The sequence below is a fragment of the Pongo pygmaeus genome, chromosome 6 (genome assembly GCF_028885625.2).
Source record: "Pongo pygmaeus isolate AG05252 chromosome 6, NHGRI_mPonPyg2-v2.0_pri, whole genome shotgun sequence".
Lineage (NCBI taxonomy): Eukaryota > Metazoa > Chordata > Mammalia > Primates > Hominidae > Pongo > Pongo pygmaeus.
Window position 1 is genome coordinate 38,762,357 of NC_072379.2, and position 16,615 is coordinate 38,778,971.

The 16,615-nt window shown below is 45.0% G+C and overlaps 1 protein-coding gene across 1 annotated transcript in view; it reads left to right on the forward strand.

Moving 5' to 3' along the window:
* The window catches only part of PKD1L1 (polycystin 1 like 1, transient receptor potential channel interacting), a 181,230-nt gene that overhangs the window by 68,759 nt on the left and 95,856 nt on the right, over positions 1-16,615 (forward strand). The window contains exons 17-23 of the mRNA XM_063667326.1: positions 1,424-1,792; positions 2,823-2,882; positions 5,427-5,603; positions 6,707-6,784; positions 9,888-10,030; positions 11,312-11,432; positions 13,527-13,638. Coding sequence (XP_063523396.1) covers positions 1,424-1,792; positions 2,823-2,882; positions 5,427-5,603; positions 6,707-6,784; positions 9,888-10,030; positions 11,312-11,432; positions 13,527-13,638 — 1,060 coding nt within the window. The remainder of the gene's footprint in view (positions 1-1,423; positions 1,793-2,822; positions 2,883-5,426; positions 5,604-6,706; positions 6,785-9,887; positions 10,031-11,311; positions 11,433-13,526; positions 13,639-16,615) is intronic.

Genomic DNA, 16,615 nt, shown 5'->3' on the forward strand with positions numbered 1-16,615 from the left:
CTAAGTAAAATGTGTCAGAGCGTGCTGGGCACTGGTGTCAGGACACTGGGTGCTGCAGGACACGAAGGTTTGAACCAGGAGCGAGACTGATTTCTCACTTGGCACTATTTGTGATCAGAGAGGTGGCTGTGAATGGCAAACAGAGGAGCTTTATTTTTGAGCTGGAGAGCCAGCTCCTACAACAGAGCTGGTGCCAAGCCCCCGCTGACCTTCACATTTCTTAAAGCTCCCCTCCATGAGGCCATTCAAAGCTTCCACAGGTAGAGCTTTGGGTACAGCTGGCCTCAGCGGCTACAGAGACATGAAGACATAGAGGGTGATTGTGCCCTTCTTGGCAAGAGAGGCATTCCAAATTCTTTTAGGTAAATTTAACTTTTCTGAATCAGAGCCCATGCTGAATAAATTAGAGGAACTTGCAGTGGAAACACATACAGTGGTTAGACTTTCAGCAAAGTAAATCATGGCCCTTAGATATGTCTCAAAGTATTGGGCTCTCCCATGGTTGCAGGTAAAAGCTTGCTTTATTGAGAGGCCATTTATATGCTCATGGTGTTTTTTTCTTTGCTATTCATCCTTTATCATAAATTCTAACAGCAGTTTTGAAAACTATTGTACTAGATACTTGCTGTATTATTCCCTTCTTGCACTGCCATAAAGGAATACCTGAGACTGGGTAATTTATAAAGAAAAGTGGTTTATTTTGGCTTATGGTTCTGCAGACTGTACAGGAAGCATGGTGCTAGCATCTGCTCTGATGAGGCCTCAGGAAACTTTTACTCATGGTGGAGGGCAAAAGGGAGCTGACACATTACATGGTGAGAGAAGGAGCGAGGCGGCAGGGCAGATGCCACGCTCCTTTAAATAACCAGACCTCCCACGAACTCAGAGCAAGAACTCACTCATTACAGCGAGGAGGGCACTAAGTCATTGGTGAGGGATCCACTCCTATGATTTAAACACCTCCCATCAGGCTCCCCCTCCAACACTGGGGATTATATTTCAACATGAGACTTCGAGGGGCAAAACATCCAAACCATATCACTTACTGGCGGGTAGGGGAGTGAGGATTAAGAGAAACCCCATGCACCCCAAGTTTTTTCTAGAATACCCATGACTAAGTCATGCCTGGGAGTGCATAGGATTCAGCAGACCCCTCCCCCCTGACTTGGGAGAGCAAACATCAGGTGCAATCGCTGTGAATCCTGCCTTCTACTTCCATACGTGTGCTTCCTGCTGTTGGCCAACACGCCAACACAGAACACGCCAACACCACACTCTGTGCCCTGTATCTCTTAAGTGTAGGTTTTCAAATTCACAACAGATTTGTTTATAACGTAGCATCCTTGTATAGTCTGTAGACTTTTTAAGCAAATATTTTATATTTTTGCTGCAAAATTCTAACACTGCCAAACGTTTGCTTAAGTTCCCTTCTGCAGAGTAGTGGGGCTGCTGGGCTCGCTGGGACTCAGTGCCATTTCAGAGTCATCACAGTTAAACCTGCTGCCCACTGAGCCTGGCATTGCAGATCCTGATGCAACGACCACACCATTCTCACGGGAACCTTCACCTGTGACCCTTGGCCAGCCTGCCTCTTCAGCTCCAAGGGGAACCCCCAGAGAGCCCATGACTGGAGTCTACTGGATTCCTGCTGCGGGGGACTCTGCAGTCCTGGGGGAGGCTCCAGAGGAAGGTTCACTAGACCTACAGCCAGGGCCACATGGCAAGGGATCACTGATGACTGGCCTCTCTGAGACAAGTCAGCCCACCCACAGCCCTGACCCTCACCTCTCTGGTAAGTGCCACTGTTCCTGCATGTCATCCCTCTTGTCTGGGCACCAAAGTTACCTTTGGAAGCAGTGAATCTGGTGGGCAAGGTGTGAGATCACATCAACACGGGCCTTTAAATCAGAAAGCGCCAGGTTCACACCCACCACTTGCTGGTTGTGCAATAGTCATCGAGTTTCGGATTCCTCATCTCTGAACTGGGAAAATGACAAACCCATGGTAGGTTCTGAGGCTGCAGTGAGGTCCCGTGTGTGCAGTGTCTGTGCTACAGTAGTTGTTTACTCCACACCGGCTTCCTCATCCTTCTCCCCTGCCCTGGGATCAATTGCCTCACTTTATCATTGGGTTTCAGGGGGACAGAAACCATTCTGGTACTTAAAAAATGGAGAGAAAAGGTAATGGTGAGAAAAGCTCTGACCTGGCATCTGTCTCTCCGTCACTGTCCCCAGCTGCTTACTGATTTTGCTGCTTACTCTTGGGTGATGGTGGTCTGACGCTCTGCATGCTCTTGTCAATTCAGCTGTGCTCCAGGCCTCCCAGACTTGGCTGGCTGGCTGGAGGGACCGCTGTGAGCTCCTCTGCCTCTGGGAAAGGAGGGCTGAGGGGACAGGAGGCGACATTTGCAGCAGGGCAATCTTATGTCCATTTCTCTCCTTCTAAAAGAAAAGAGAGAGACATTTTCTCTAAAAGAACAGTAAAAGACTCACTTGAAGACAGGATGGGATGCTGGGTGTGGAGGCAGAGACCCACATGTGAGCCTTGGTCTCAACTTAACTCACTGGGTTATTCTTAGAAACCACAAACCTACTGGAGCTCCATCTCCTTACCCTGGGGACCTGGGTCAATGACACCTGCCTTGCCCAGCTGTCATAAGGGAGGGAAGACACCACCACTGAGGGTATTTTGTAATCCACAGAGCAATGTATGGAGTCTAGGAATACACCAAGGACAATGTGACCCATCAGGGGGAGCTGCTATAAATTTCAGGGGATTCTGTGATTTTAAAGGAAACATTATGATTTTGTCCTTTCATATAGATTTTGAAGCCTATTACAGTGATATTCAAGAAGCAATACCATCGGGAGGAAGACAGCCAGGTGACTGCTTCTATGCCTGCTGCTTCTCTCCACTCAGCTCTCCTCCACAGCCTTTCTGCAATCTGGATTTCCCACCTGCTCCCTTACACAGCCACTAAGAGCTCCACGGAATCACAGGGAGAATTTGAAACTCTTACATGGAACGGTCTGAACCAAACCTTTATTTCTAGCTCCCTTCTTTCTTCCCTTCTCTCACCCTATGCTCCAAAATCCCAAGAGTAGCCCCAGGCCCAAGGATGAGCATCCCAGCTCTTCCATGCCTTGGTCATGGAGTGTCGTCTGCCAAAAATGCCTTCCTCCACATCCTTCCTAAGTTATCTGTTCAGCGAGCCTCCTCCTTCAGGTCTGGCTCCATTTCTCTCTGGGAAGTCTTCCTCAGGCTTGTCTTGTAAGGACCACACTCCCCCCACCTTCCCCCCGCCAAAACACACACACACAAGCTCAGTATTTATTCCCTCCTCTGGGAAGCAGGTGGCACCTGGCACTTAGTGGCTTTTTCTGTGTCTGTGTCTTCTGCTCTGAGCTCTTCCAGGAAAGCTTCCATGGCCAGCTTATTCTATGTTCCCAGATGGATCACAGTCCCTGGCACATTGGCACTCAGTAAACACATTGTAGAATGAATTGATGATCAGTGAATGACTTATTCATCTATCGAATGAACATATGTTTGATCAACGAGTGACTGATTTATCTGTCTAGTGAAGAGATAGATGTCTAGTGAATGATTTATCTGTCAAATGAGTAGGTAAATGACTTATTTGATGAATGAATGGATAAATGGCTGATAAGTGAATGATTTATCTATCGAGGGAATAATGGATGATGAATGAATGATTTATTCCTCTGATTTGCGTCAGTGTTTCCTTCAACAGTCCTCCTCAGCTGCTTCCAACTGCATGGCTTCTCCAGCCCTTCCCACGTTCCTTCCTGTGTGTCATGCTGTTCTTGGATGAGATGGTCAGTCAGGTGCAGCCACAGAGGAGAGAAAAACAAAGAAAATACTCCCAGGTCCTAGAGACAAGAGGCATGGCAGGCCACGCAAGGCCACATGGGGAAGCTGCAGGGAGGTCAGGAGGCAGCAGACAGGAGCAAGGGGAGCACTTAAGCCAAAGTCTTTTTTGGGGTTTCCACAGGAAAGAAAGGCAAGGCCAAGGCAGGGCTGGGTGAATAGTTTAGAATGAGCTAGTTTAATTTCAGTAGATCCTAGGCCTAAGGGTGGTCTCTAGTTGCCCAGGATGATTTGTTGGGGTTGTTTCTGGATTGGTCAGTTTTCAAATCAAAGACACATTGCAGGCTGGGCCTTTTGTAATCTCTAAGAGTTGGCTAGCCTCAGCCCCAGGAGAAGCACTCTCTCCTTAGCCAGAACACTTTTGTTTCATTTTGTTCTTCAGTATATCAAAACATCATCATACAGAATATTTAGAAGTCTTTACAGTACACACACAGATCTGTTGTAGAGGCTCACATTCATACTCACAGTAGGTGCTTAATCAATACAACTGAATGAATGAAGAAAGATCTGCCTTTGTATTGCATTTATAAAATTATTCCTCCTTACAACATTTGTGTTTTATTACTATATCTTGCTTCAGTGATCTTGGTTTCAAGTCTTAAAGGAGCTTCCTTAGCCTAAGTGAAGTGTAGCAACTCCTTCTTGCCTAGACCATGCAGGAGCCCTTCCTTTGCCCTCGCTGCTTCTCTTCTTGCTGCCTGCAGTCATCTCATCACGTGACAGCCAGAGGACTCTTTTCACCACAAACCAGGCTGTTGTCACTCTCCTGACAGGTCCCTCCAGTGGCTTCCCAGGGCACTCAGGACAAAAGCCCATGGCTGTGTGCCCAGCATGATGTGACCCTGGCAATACCTCCAGCCACGTTTTTCCTCCTCCTGTCCTCCCTCCCTCCCTCCCACCCTCCAACCACTAGGGAAAATCATTCCCACAGCATTTTGGTTTTACTCAACCTGGAAACTCCTTGCTTCAGATATTCAAAGAGCTCCTTCTAGTCTTAGTCTTCAGAGAGGACCTCCCTGACCTCCATCTCAAAAGGACTCCCTTTCCATACCCCTCTCTCTTCCTCTGCATACCCCGCCTTGCTTTCCTTCATTACCTGACTTTATATTATTTATTTATGTATTTTCTCATTTATTTTTCTGACTGCCTCACTATTAAACTCCAGATAGCAAGGACACCATTGATCTGGTTCACGCTGTGTCTCCTGTTTCTAGACTAGTACCTGGACTTAGTAGACCATAATAAATCTTGCAGAAGGAAGGAAGGGAGGAAGGGAGGGAGGCAGGGCAGGAGGGACGGAAGGAGGGAGAGAGGGAAGGAGGGAGGGAGGGAGGGAAGATGCCTTGGACCACTAATTACATGATAACAAAGTACATCTCTTAAATATGTTTAGCTGCTGAAGACGTTATATTAGATATGTGGTATCCAGCAATAGTACAAATAGTTATTAATGTCAGCATTGAATCACTAATGCTTTAAGATCATCATGACTTTTTTTCTTTAATGTCTATTGGCTTGGCTTATCTTCCTAGAGAAGGACACCAGCTTTCCAGGATCAGGACCTAGCTTGAGTGCTGAGGAGAGCCCTGGAGATGGGGATAACTTGGTGGACCCCTCCCTGTCTGCAGGGAGAGCCGAGCCTGTCCTCATGATTGACTGGCCCAAGGCCCTGCTGGGCCGAGCAGTTTTCCAAGGCTATTCATCCTCAGGTATGAATGTCCTCTTTGTACTCTGCAATTTGCAGTGTTTCTGAAGCTTTTAGATATCAGCCCTCAATTTCTTCTGAACTTTTCGTTTTACTAGACAAGTATTTAGAATTGTGGTACCTTTTCTACTTGGGCTTATTCTTCTATGGACTATGGCCTGAGACTCTTCTAACAAAAGTAAAGTTAGTGTCTGTTGCTACCAGGAGATCCATGTGTGTAGACCAAAGGGGAAGAGGGGCGCTGCCAAGTGCTGCATGTTCTGTGCGCCCAGACACCTTGGTGTGCACCTTTTCTGTGACGGCCTTTTGTAGGGTGGTCAGGGATTTACATGAATTGGTCAAAATGAAGCTGCTCCTGAAGAGCGATTGAATTTCTAATGGAATTTCCCAGCCCAGACATGGTGGTTTTGCTCAATTTGTTGGATTTCCCCCTTTCGTGGTAATACATGTGATTGTGCCATCCTTACAGACCTCTTGGGGAGGATCTGGATTTCACACTATTTTTAGATAATTTTGCCTTCACCCTTTCCTTGAAGCATTTCGAGAGGTACTATTTTAAGATTGTAATTTTAGAAACTGTCCGTGTTTAGATCATCAATCTTGTATTTCTGATCTCTCCTTTTTTCAGGGTAAGTAGGGTGAGGTCAGCCTCTCCCTGCTAAGGAAGTAATCCAGTCACCACGGTCAGCAGTTACACCCAGGCTAAAAATTGTCCATAACCAGTATTCTGCAGACTTAAAAATAGCTTCAGAATTCCTTAATCACACTTTATAGTATGATTAATAAAATTGCCAAATTAAACATGAACATAATTATAAACATATAACATAAGATCCTAACAGAATTCTCTTGTTGCTTGGGACATTAGTGTCATTTCTGAGCCAGGGATGGATGGACCATCCTCAGTAATGCTTCTGCTGGGCAGGAGAAGCTGTTTATAGAAGGCAGTAACCAGCAACCTTTCCAAGCAGGAGTGGCATGTTTCACTAGTATCTATGTTAATTTCACCCCTGGGGGAAGAGTGGAACCCATTTCCAAGGACTCTGTGTGACCTCTGTCCCTGAGACCACTGACTGTCATTTCCATGCAGCCACGTCTTTTCTGCAGGTATTACAGAACAGACAGTGACAATCAAGCCATACTCTCTGAGCACTGGAGAGACGTACGTCCTGCAAGCGTCTGTGGGTATGTTACATTGTCAGTTGCATTTCTGAGAGGATGAGGAGTCCTGCTGCATCTCTGTGAGTTTACTCTTCCTAAGGAATGGGGTGCAGGTCTACATCAGGGTAAAGGCTAAGCAGTTGCCTTTTTAAAAAATTACATATATATAGGGCTGGGCGCGGTGGCTCACGCCTGTAATCCCAGCACTTTGGGAGGCCGAGGCGGGCAGATCACGAGGTCAGGAGATCGAGACTATCTATCCTGGCTAACACGGTGAAACCCCATCTCTACTAAAAATACAAAAAATTAGCCGGGTGTCGTGGCGGGCGCCTGTAGTCCCAGCTATTCGGGAGGCCGAGGCAGGAGAATGGTGTGAACCCGGGAGGCGGAGCTTGCAGTGAGCCAAGATCACGCCACTGAACTCCAGCCTGGGCGACAGGGCGAGACTGTCTCAAAAAAAAAAAAAATATATATATATATATATCTTATTTATGCTAGACAACTGCACAAGTTGATTCCTTTCCTGCAAATCTGTCAGTAATATCTCTCTCTCTCTCTCTATTTAAACCCTGAAAAGGTGTTATTACTTGTTTTGTGCCACTGATGTTCATTGAAATTCACCCACAGGCCTCGCCTTACCCTTGTGCTGCATTCCTTCTTGCGTTTCCATGCCTATCTCAATCTGAGGTCATCGTTTTGCGGAACTTGTAGACATTTTCCCCCATTTCTAGAGGTTTTCATTCCATCTGACAAGCACAGTGGGCTTAATAATTTTTTTATTTTTATTTTTTAATTTTTATTTATTTTTTTTGTTGAGACGGAGTCCCTCTGTCACCCAGGCTGGAGTGCAGTGGCCCGATCTTGGCTCACTGCAAGCTCCGCCTCCCAGGTTCACGCCATTCTCCTGCCTCAGCCTCCCGAATAGCTGGGACTACAGGTGCCCGCCACGATGCCCGGCTAATTTTTTGTATGTTTAGTAGAGGCGGGGTTTCACCATGTTAGCCAGGATGGTCTCAATCTCCTGACCTCATGATCCGCCCGTCTCAGCCTCCCAAAGTGCTGGGATTACAGGATTACAGGCGTGAGCCACCGCGCCCAGCCTTTTTTTTTTTTTTTTTTTTTTTTTGAGACGAAGTCTTGCTCTGTTGCCCAGGCTGGAGTGCAGAGGCACGGTCTCAGCTCACTGCAACCTCCGCCTCCCAGGTTCAAGCAATTCTCCTGCCTCAGCCTCCCAAGTAACTGGGATTGCAGCCACCTGCCACCACGCCCGGCTAATTTTTTGTATTTTTAGTAGAGTCGGGGTTTCACCATGTTGGCCAGGCTGGTCTCGAACTCCTGACCTCAAGTGATCGATCCATCTGCCTCGGCCTCCACAAGCGCTGAGATTGCAGCCATGAGCCACCGTGCCCAGCCAACAGTTTTTATCTACAGATAGGTTTGGTTCAACATCCACAGTTTTGCATTAATCAAAACCTACCAGGAATTTGCAAACTTGCATTCTCTGTGAACTCTGTGTCATGCAATTGGGAAACCCAAGGTTCACTTTATCCTGAGAACTGGCTGGGCTGGGCTCAATGAGATCCCTGAGGGTCATCTTGATTCTCACAGTTTCTATAAACATCTGCCTGCCCCTTCCACGTTTAGCATTTAACAACTAGCCCTGGGTCCCTGCTTTGGGTACAAGACGGGCAGCATTTGCTTTTGTTTCAACAAATACCTTTTGCCTTTGGCTGTACCTTTTTCTTTTGCCTCTGAAATTTGCCCAAGTGACAAGTCTAGAGACAGTTCTCTTAGCTGGGCCATATTCCTTAATGGTGCAGGAGACACGTGAGAGTCTCTCCATGGCCCATGGGCCCGGTCAGTGTCCTTGGCTGGCTGCCAGGTGGTGCACTCAGGCTCCAGATCTCCCGTCAGCCTCCTCTCCCGCAGCCTTGCACACCCTCGCTGACTGCTGCCTTCCCTTCCCGTGCTCTTCGAATAACACCAGGCCCCCTGGTGACTCTAAGTCTTTCCCTGTGGTTATTTTGGCTGGAATGCCCATTCTTTTCCCCACATCCCTTCCTAAGCCCATTATAAGACTGATACCCCAAGACTGCTCGCTCAAATGTGTCTTCTTTTGTGGAGATTCCCTGGTCAGCCAGGCAGGATTCATCATCCTTTTCTCTTGGGTTTTACTTTTGTTATGAGATCTGTCTTCCATGGTTAATGCGACTGTTAAATAAGATAATACAGAAACAGTGTCTAGCAGGGCACCTGGTGTGTAGCAGAGGCTCAATAGATGGTACCTGCTGTTATGATGAAGATGATGATCATCAAGATTTTAAACCATTTGACATGTAAATTTCATTTCTATAATCCATCTCAAGAAAAATACATTAAACATTTAAAAACTATATGTATGAGAATAATCATTATGGGATGATCAATAATATCAGAAAATGGAAAATTAGCAAAATGTTTAATCGTTGGGGATAATAGTTGTGCATATTAGGGTATATCTGTTCCATGTAATCTTATGCTGCTGTTTATAACAGTGATTTTGGATGCTCTATGTCAGCATGGAAAATAGTTATGATATTAATATAGTTAATAAAACAAAATATAAAATTGTATTGGTGCTATACATTCAACGAAGCTGTACGTATGTGTGTATGTGGCTAAGGTTTTCAGAGAATCCAGCAGAATGGAGAAAGTTTGCTTTGCTGGGTAATGGGTCTGTTAGCATCATCTCTCCCTTAGGCTTTCGGTTTCTGTCTGGGTGGTTGCCATGTGATTCCCAGGTAGGGAGACACTTCTGTCTCCCCAGGGCCTAGGATGGTACCTGCCCCACCCAGTGAGTGTTTGTTATATTAATGAACGCTATAGGCAGTGGTTCTCAAACCCCAGAACTTCAGAATCCCCTAAGGGTATGTGAAAACTATCACTGAGTCTCAGTTTCTGAGTCAGCAGGTCTAGGGTGGGGCTCCAGAATCTGCATTTCTGACAAATTCCCAGGTTAGTCCGATGCTGCTGGTCTGGGGACCCTACTTTGAGAACCCCTGCTATAAGGTTTATCTATAAAAACTTATTCCTATGCTGCTGTAATTCTCCATCATGGGTGAAACCCCTGCTTCATCTTTCTCTTTAGCTTCGAAGCATGGCTTACTGGGTAAAGCTCAGCTGTACTTGACAGTCAACCTGGCTCCACGGGACATGACCTGTCAGGTGCAACCCCATCATGGTCTGGAGGCACACACCGTCTTCAGTGTCTTCTGCATGTCTGGAAAACCGGTACGTGGACAACCCCATGTCTGTCCTGAGAGACCCCAGACAGTGGCACCTGGCAGTCACAGCAGTCATGGGTGCTGTAGGAATGGACAGCGATGTCCTTCCCACCTGTGAAGGATTTCAGCCTGCAGTTGAATGTTGGGAAGTTGGTTAGGCATGAATGGGCTTCCCCACACACTAATGAGAGGAGTGCAAAGTGGTCCCCTGGTTGAGAAGGTTCAGAATTTCACAAAGAGACAAGGGTCTGCTCACCAGGAGTCGTGGCAGGGCACCCACTGCCCTGCAGCCTGGTTAGAGCAGGGGCCTCCGTTAATGCTGCCCCCAAGAAAAAGGCAGGCACGTGACCGAAAGTGAGGAGAGGAGGCTGGCTCTTTCCCTCCCAGGGCACATCTCTAACAAGGACTTACCCTCACTCTTTCTCTGGGCCATGGAGAAGGCCACTGTGATTTTGTTGCTCAGGGTCTTGTGAGGGTAAAATGAGAGGATGGATTTAAAAAGATGAATGCAAACCAGCCTGGCCAACATGGTGAAACCCCATCTCTACTAAAAATACAAAAATTAGCTGGGTTTGGTGGTAGGCACCTGTAATCCCAGCTACTTGGGAGGCTGAGGCAGGAGAATTGCTTGAACCCAGGAGGTGGAGGTTGCAGTGAGCCGAGATCACGCCACTGCACACCAGCCTGCGAGACAGTGTGAGACTCGTCTCAAAAAAAATTTAAAAAAAGATGAATGCCTCAGGTGTTGGGCAGGCAGGACAGGAGCCTGTGATATTGTGACCCTGGCACTGCCCTCTCCATCCTCTCAGCCAGGACACTGACCTCCCTGCCCTTCTGCCTGACCCCTTCTGTAGGAAGCCCCACCCTTGTCCTCCAGAGGGCCCAGACCATGGCCTTCCCTTGAGGCACCCCCACCCCTCCCTCCTGCTCCTCCTGCTGCCTGATGCCCAGCAGTGGGGAAGCTGAGGGGCAGCTGGGGCCCTTCACCCTGAGGGGGCTGTGACAGTCTGATTTGTGACTGTGGGGAGGTTCCAGGGCAAGGAGAGGACACAGACACTGGTGGGGAATCTCAGTGTTGTTTGAGGAGCCCTTTGGGCTTGGTGAATGGAGAGCCATACAGGGCCCAGGGCTCTGGGCAGCTGGGAATGCTGCTTACCTCACTTACCCTCTTCCTGGCTGTAAAGAACGGCCTTGGTACAATGAAGGCTCAGCTGTGTGTGTATGTATTGGGATGTCATTCACAGTGTGTTCATTTATACTATTTTTGCTCCCTTGGACTGGATCATAGGACTTCCATTATGAATTTAGTTACCAGATAGGAAACGCCTCCAAACACACTTTGTACCATGGGAGAGACACCCAGTATTATTTTGTGTTGCCAGCTGGTGAGCACTTGGACAATTACAAAGGTAAGCTATGGTGCCAGCTGGAGTCACTAGCTGTGCCGACCTGGAGTTCTAAACCTTTTTTCCTGGTTTTCAAAAACTAAACTGTGTCTAGAAAATAAAATCACCTTGATCAGTTTAATGCTTTTCAGTTTAGGTTTATTATCTACCTTTTAGTGCAGAAAGAACATTAGTAATATCGATAAATTAAATCAGTTTTTTGTATCTTAAATTTTAACTGAAATATACTGTAAATGATAAAATGCCAGAGAATGTTTTTTCGTATATAAATTAAATATTTAAAATCAGGACATTTCTTATTTACTAATGAAATATGTCATATCTGGTGAATCTTGCATTTATTATGGATGAAACCAAATCAAGGTATTCTCCTAAGGAACAAAATGTGGGGTAAATGAATGTGAGTTAGCATGTTAGTAACATAACCTCAAAACAAAATGAATCCCACAGTGTTTACAACTTTCTGCTCTGACCCTGTTCCTGAGGTTGTGGTTACTTCTAAACCAGTCCCTTGGAACTGGCTTCAGCTGAGCATAAGAGACATGCAGCCATTTAGGAAGGTATCTTGACATGCGCAAACCCAGGCTGGTTAAATAAAAATCTTGGGAGGTGGTGACTTTTTAAGTTTCTGTTTTACTTTTTAAACGCCTGGAGGATTCTGATGTGCAGGGAAGGTTGAGAGTCACTGATCTAGAAGTTTCTTTGATTTGGACTGGTAAGATTATTAAAGCCTGAAGTCTGAACCAGTTCACTCACTTGATTTATTTAAGTTTCACCTCTCCTTTAAGGCAAGCTGAAATTCCTTCTTCTTCGTGAAACTTTGCCTGTCACCTTCAGTTAGAAACACTTGCACCTTCTTCTAGATACAAGTCAACTAAATTGAGCAAAACTTCTGAGCAGGGCATTTTGAGATCTTCATAATGGTGCTCTGCTTTGTATCACAGTGACTTTGTACTCCGTTTGATCTTGACTTTTCTTGAAGTCAAGCTGCATACAGGGTTATGTGAGACCTAGGCTGGGCAAATGTCCCAGTAGAAGGACCTTGGGCCAGGGCCTCAGCTCTGTGTTGGAAGTAAAGGTTTCTTAACATAAATTTACAGACTAAATTTCAGGTCACAGTCCCAGAGCAGTGTCAGGGTTAGTGATGTTACTCAAATCATTCACAACCATGGTATTTGTTTACAATTGTCAGTATCAGTACAGCCAATTCCTATAAATACCTGAACTCAAGATTTATAAGGGGGCGAACATAAGCAAAATAAATACAATATAGTAAATACTTAATACATACCTTTTCTTGTCCCATCTTTTGCATGAGTGAGTATGGCACAGACTCAGCTTGTCAAAATAAGTGGAGTCTTGCCTAAAAACTGCTCCTTCTTTTGGATTTTCTATATCCATGCATAGGACCAACCTTATCTGTTAAGGGTATTTGTTAAAATTGCTGCCTCCAGAGCCCACCTAGTATCCGCTGACTCAGGATTGTGGGGAGAAGATGGAGCACGGAATTTGCTTGTAGACAAGATTCCTGGCGCTTGGGCTGCAAATGTCCATAGACCACATCTTGAGAAGTGTTAACCTCCAAAATTAAGTCCCCAATCCTTGGCACTGGGTTTCATGTTGAGAATGTTGTTATAAAGATACATAGGGCACACCTGGGCATCGATCTTTCTGTGTGGTTCCCATGACGGTGCCTGTGGCCCTCAGCATCTGGCCATCACCTGCACTCTGAGCCTGATCTGCAGGTCCCCTCACCACTGCCCTGCACCCCTGTTACATGAAGGAATTCCCGGGTCCCCCAAATAGGTCTTAGGTCTTTTAAAAAGTCCCCTCTGTCAGAATTTTTCTTCACCTTTTTTCTAGGCCTGTTAAATTTCTATATATCATGTAGGAACTGGTCAAACTATAACCCCAAGCCTTGACAGTTCATTGCCGAGTTTGTATTTCACTCCCTGGGCTCCCTGTGGCCCGGAGCGCAGCCCCTTTGTCAGCACTTGTCACAGTTTTAGTCATCCAGAAGATACTGTCTGTGTGTGAAGAAGCATCTCTGTAACCCACATGTCCAAGATGACCCTCTTCTGACATGTTCCCTCACAGTCATGGTTTCCACTGAAATCACAGATGGCAAAGGCTCCAAGGTCCAGCCATGCACTGTGGTGGTGACTGTGCTGCCCCGCGACCATGGAAATGACTGTCTGGGCGAGGACCTGTGAGTAACACAATGCCACACAGGCATCCTAACCATTGTTTGTATTTCTTCCAGAGTGGACTCTCCCCCAAGTTGTTAACAAGTGTCAAAAACATGTCAGGAACTCATCTTCTCAAGATGGAGCAAATAAAAAAGTCCGGGTGCTATCACTGCAATCCTGCTCACTCATATTTGCATGGCATTCTTGCAGGTGCTTCAGAGCCTATAAAGCCACTTTCGTCTTTATTTTTTTTTTTTTTTGAGACAGAGTATCCGTCTGTCACCCAGGCTGGAGAGTGCAGTGGCACAATCTCAGCTCACTGCAACCTCCACCTCCTGTGTTCAAGTGATTCTCCTGCCTCAGCCTCCTGAGTAGCTGGGATTACAGGTGTGCGTCACCATGCCTGACTAATTTTTGTATTTTTAATAGAGATAGGGTTTCACCATGTTGGTCAGGCTGGTCTCAAACTGCTGACCTTGTGATCCACCCGCCTCGGCCTCCCAAAATGCTAGGATTACAGGTGTGAGCCACCACGCCCAGCCTCACTTTCTTCTTTTCTAAAAACAGTTTTTAAAGATATCATTTACATTCCACATGTTCATCCATTTAAAGTATGCAACTCCTTGGTTTTAATAATTTATTGAATTATACAACCTTCACCATAAGCTAGTTTTAGACAATTTTTCATCATCCCGTGAAAACCTTGACTTATTAGCAGTCACTCCCTTTACCCACCACCCAGCTTCCTCCCACCAGCCCCAGACAACCACAGATCTATTTCATATCTACAGGTTTGCTGATTTTGAACATTTCATATAAATGAGATAATATAACATATGATCTTAAGTAACTGTCTTTTTTCACTTAGCATATGAACGTTTTTGAGTTTCATCTATGTAGTAAAATATATCAGTACTTAATTCTTTTTTGTTGCTGAATACTATTTTATTGTATGAACATATCATATTTTATTTATTCATTAATTAGTTGATGAATGTGTGGGTTGTTTTCACGTTTTGGCTATAGTGAATCACACTGCTATGAACATTTATGGGCAGGTTTTTGTGTGAGTGTGTGGTTTCATTTTCCTTGGGTAGGTAACTAGGAGTGGAAACAGTGTCCTATGATAACTACCAAACTGTTTTCTGTAGTGGCTGCACCATTTTATATTCCCACTAATGAGGTATGAGAGTTCTGGTTTCTTGATATCCTAACCAACACTGGTTATTGTCTTTTTGTTCACAGCTGTTCTAGTTAGTATGAAGTGGTATCTCATTAAAGTTTGGACTTGCGTTTCTCTAATAATTGATGAGGTTGAGCATCTTTTCATGTGCTTTGTATATCTTCCTTGAAGAAATGTCTGCTTAGTACTTTACCCATTTTTATGTAGGTTATCTGTATTTTTATAATGAATAACCTAATTAAAAGGTTTGTTTCTTGATTCTCAAATTCTATTCCATTAGTCTAAATGTCTCTCCTCATACCAGTACTATGCTGCCTTGATTATTATAGTTTAGTAGTAAATTTTGAAACTGAAAAGCCTGAGCCCACTAACTTTGTTCTTTTTACAAGGTTGGGTCTTTCAGGTCTCTCATATTTCCATATGAGTTTTAGAATCAGCCTGTCAATTTCTGCAAAAACAAAGCAGCACAGGCATGGCACAATGGCTTTGGTGCTGGCCAGCCTCTCCAGCCTTGCTCTGGCTGGGGTAGACTGGGTCTCCAGGCTCCTGCTGCAGGGGGGTAGAAAAACAAAACAAAACAAAAGCTAACTGGGATTTTCATAGAGATTTGTCAAGTCTGTACATCAGTTTGGGGAGTATCTTGTATCCTATAACCCTGCTGAACATGTTTGTTAGTATTAATAGTTTTTTACCGAATTCCTTGAGGTTTTCTCTATATAAGATCATGTCATCTGTCACTAGAGATAGCTTTACTTCTTTCTTTCTAATCTGGATGCCTTCCATTTCTTTTTCTTGCCTAATTCTCTTGACTAGAACCTCCAGTTCAATGCTGAACAGAAGTGGCAAGCGTGGAAATCCTGGTCTTCTTCTCAGTTTTAAGGAGGAAGCATTCAGTCTTTCACCACTTCATATTAATGTTAGCTAGAGGTCTTTCATAGACAACCATTATCAGATTGAGGATGTTCTCTTCTATTCCTAGTTTGTTGTGTGTGTATTTCATTATAAAAAAGTATTGGATTTTGTTAAATGCTTCTCCTAGGTCTATGGAGACAATTATATGTTTTTTTGTCCCTTAGTCCATTAATTTGTTACGGTTTGGATGTTTGTGTCCTCTCTAAAATTCCTGTTGAAACTATCCCCAGTGCAACAGTAGTAAGAGGTGGTGCCTGTAGGAGGTGATTAGGCCATGAGGGTTCTGCTCTCATAAATGAAATTAGTCACCTTATAAAATGGCTGGAGGGAACTAGATAGGCCCTCTTTTGTCGTTCTGTCCCTTCTGTCATGTGAGGTCACAGCCTTCTTCCCCTCTGGAGGAGGCAGCAACAGGTGCCACCTTGGAAGCAGAGAGCAGCCTCACCAGACACTGAGCCTATTAGTGTCTTGATCTTAGACTTCCCAGACTCCAAAACTGAAAATAAATTTCTGTTCTTCATATTTTACCCAGTCTCAGGTATTGTATTATAATAGCACAAACAAACAAAGATGCAAGATATATAAAATTGATTGATTTTCAGATGTTGAGTCACTCTTACAGTCTGGGAATAAATTCCATTTGGTCATGATGTATACGTCTTTTTCTGTGTGCTGGATTTGATTTCTAGTACTTTACTGAGGATTTTTGTGTCTATGTTCATAAGAGGTATTGGCCTGTAGTTTTCTTTCTTTTCCTGTGTTGTCTTTGTCTGGTTTTGGTATCAGAATAATACTGGCCCCAATCAATTTGGAAGTGTTCCTTTTTTTTTTTTTTTTTTTTTTTGAGACAAGGTCTCCATCTGTTGTCTAGGTTGGAGTACAGTGGCACGATCATGGCTCAC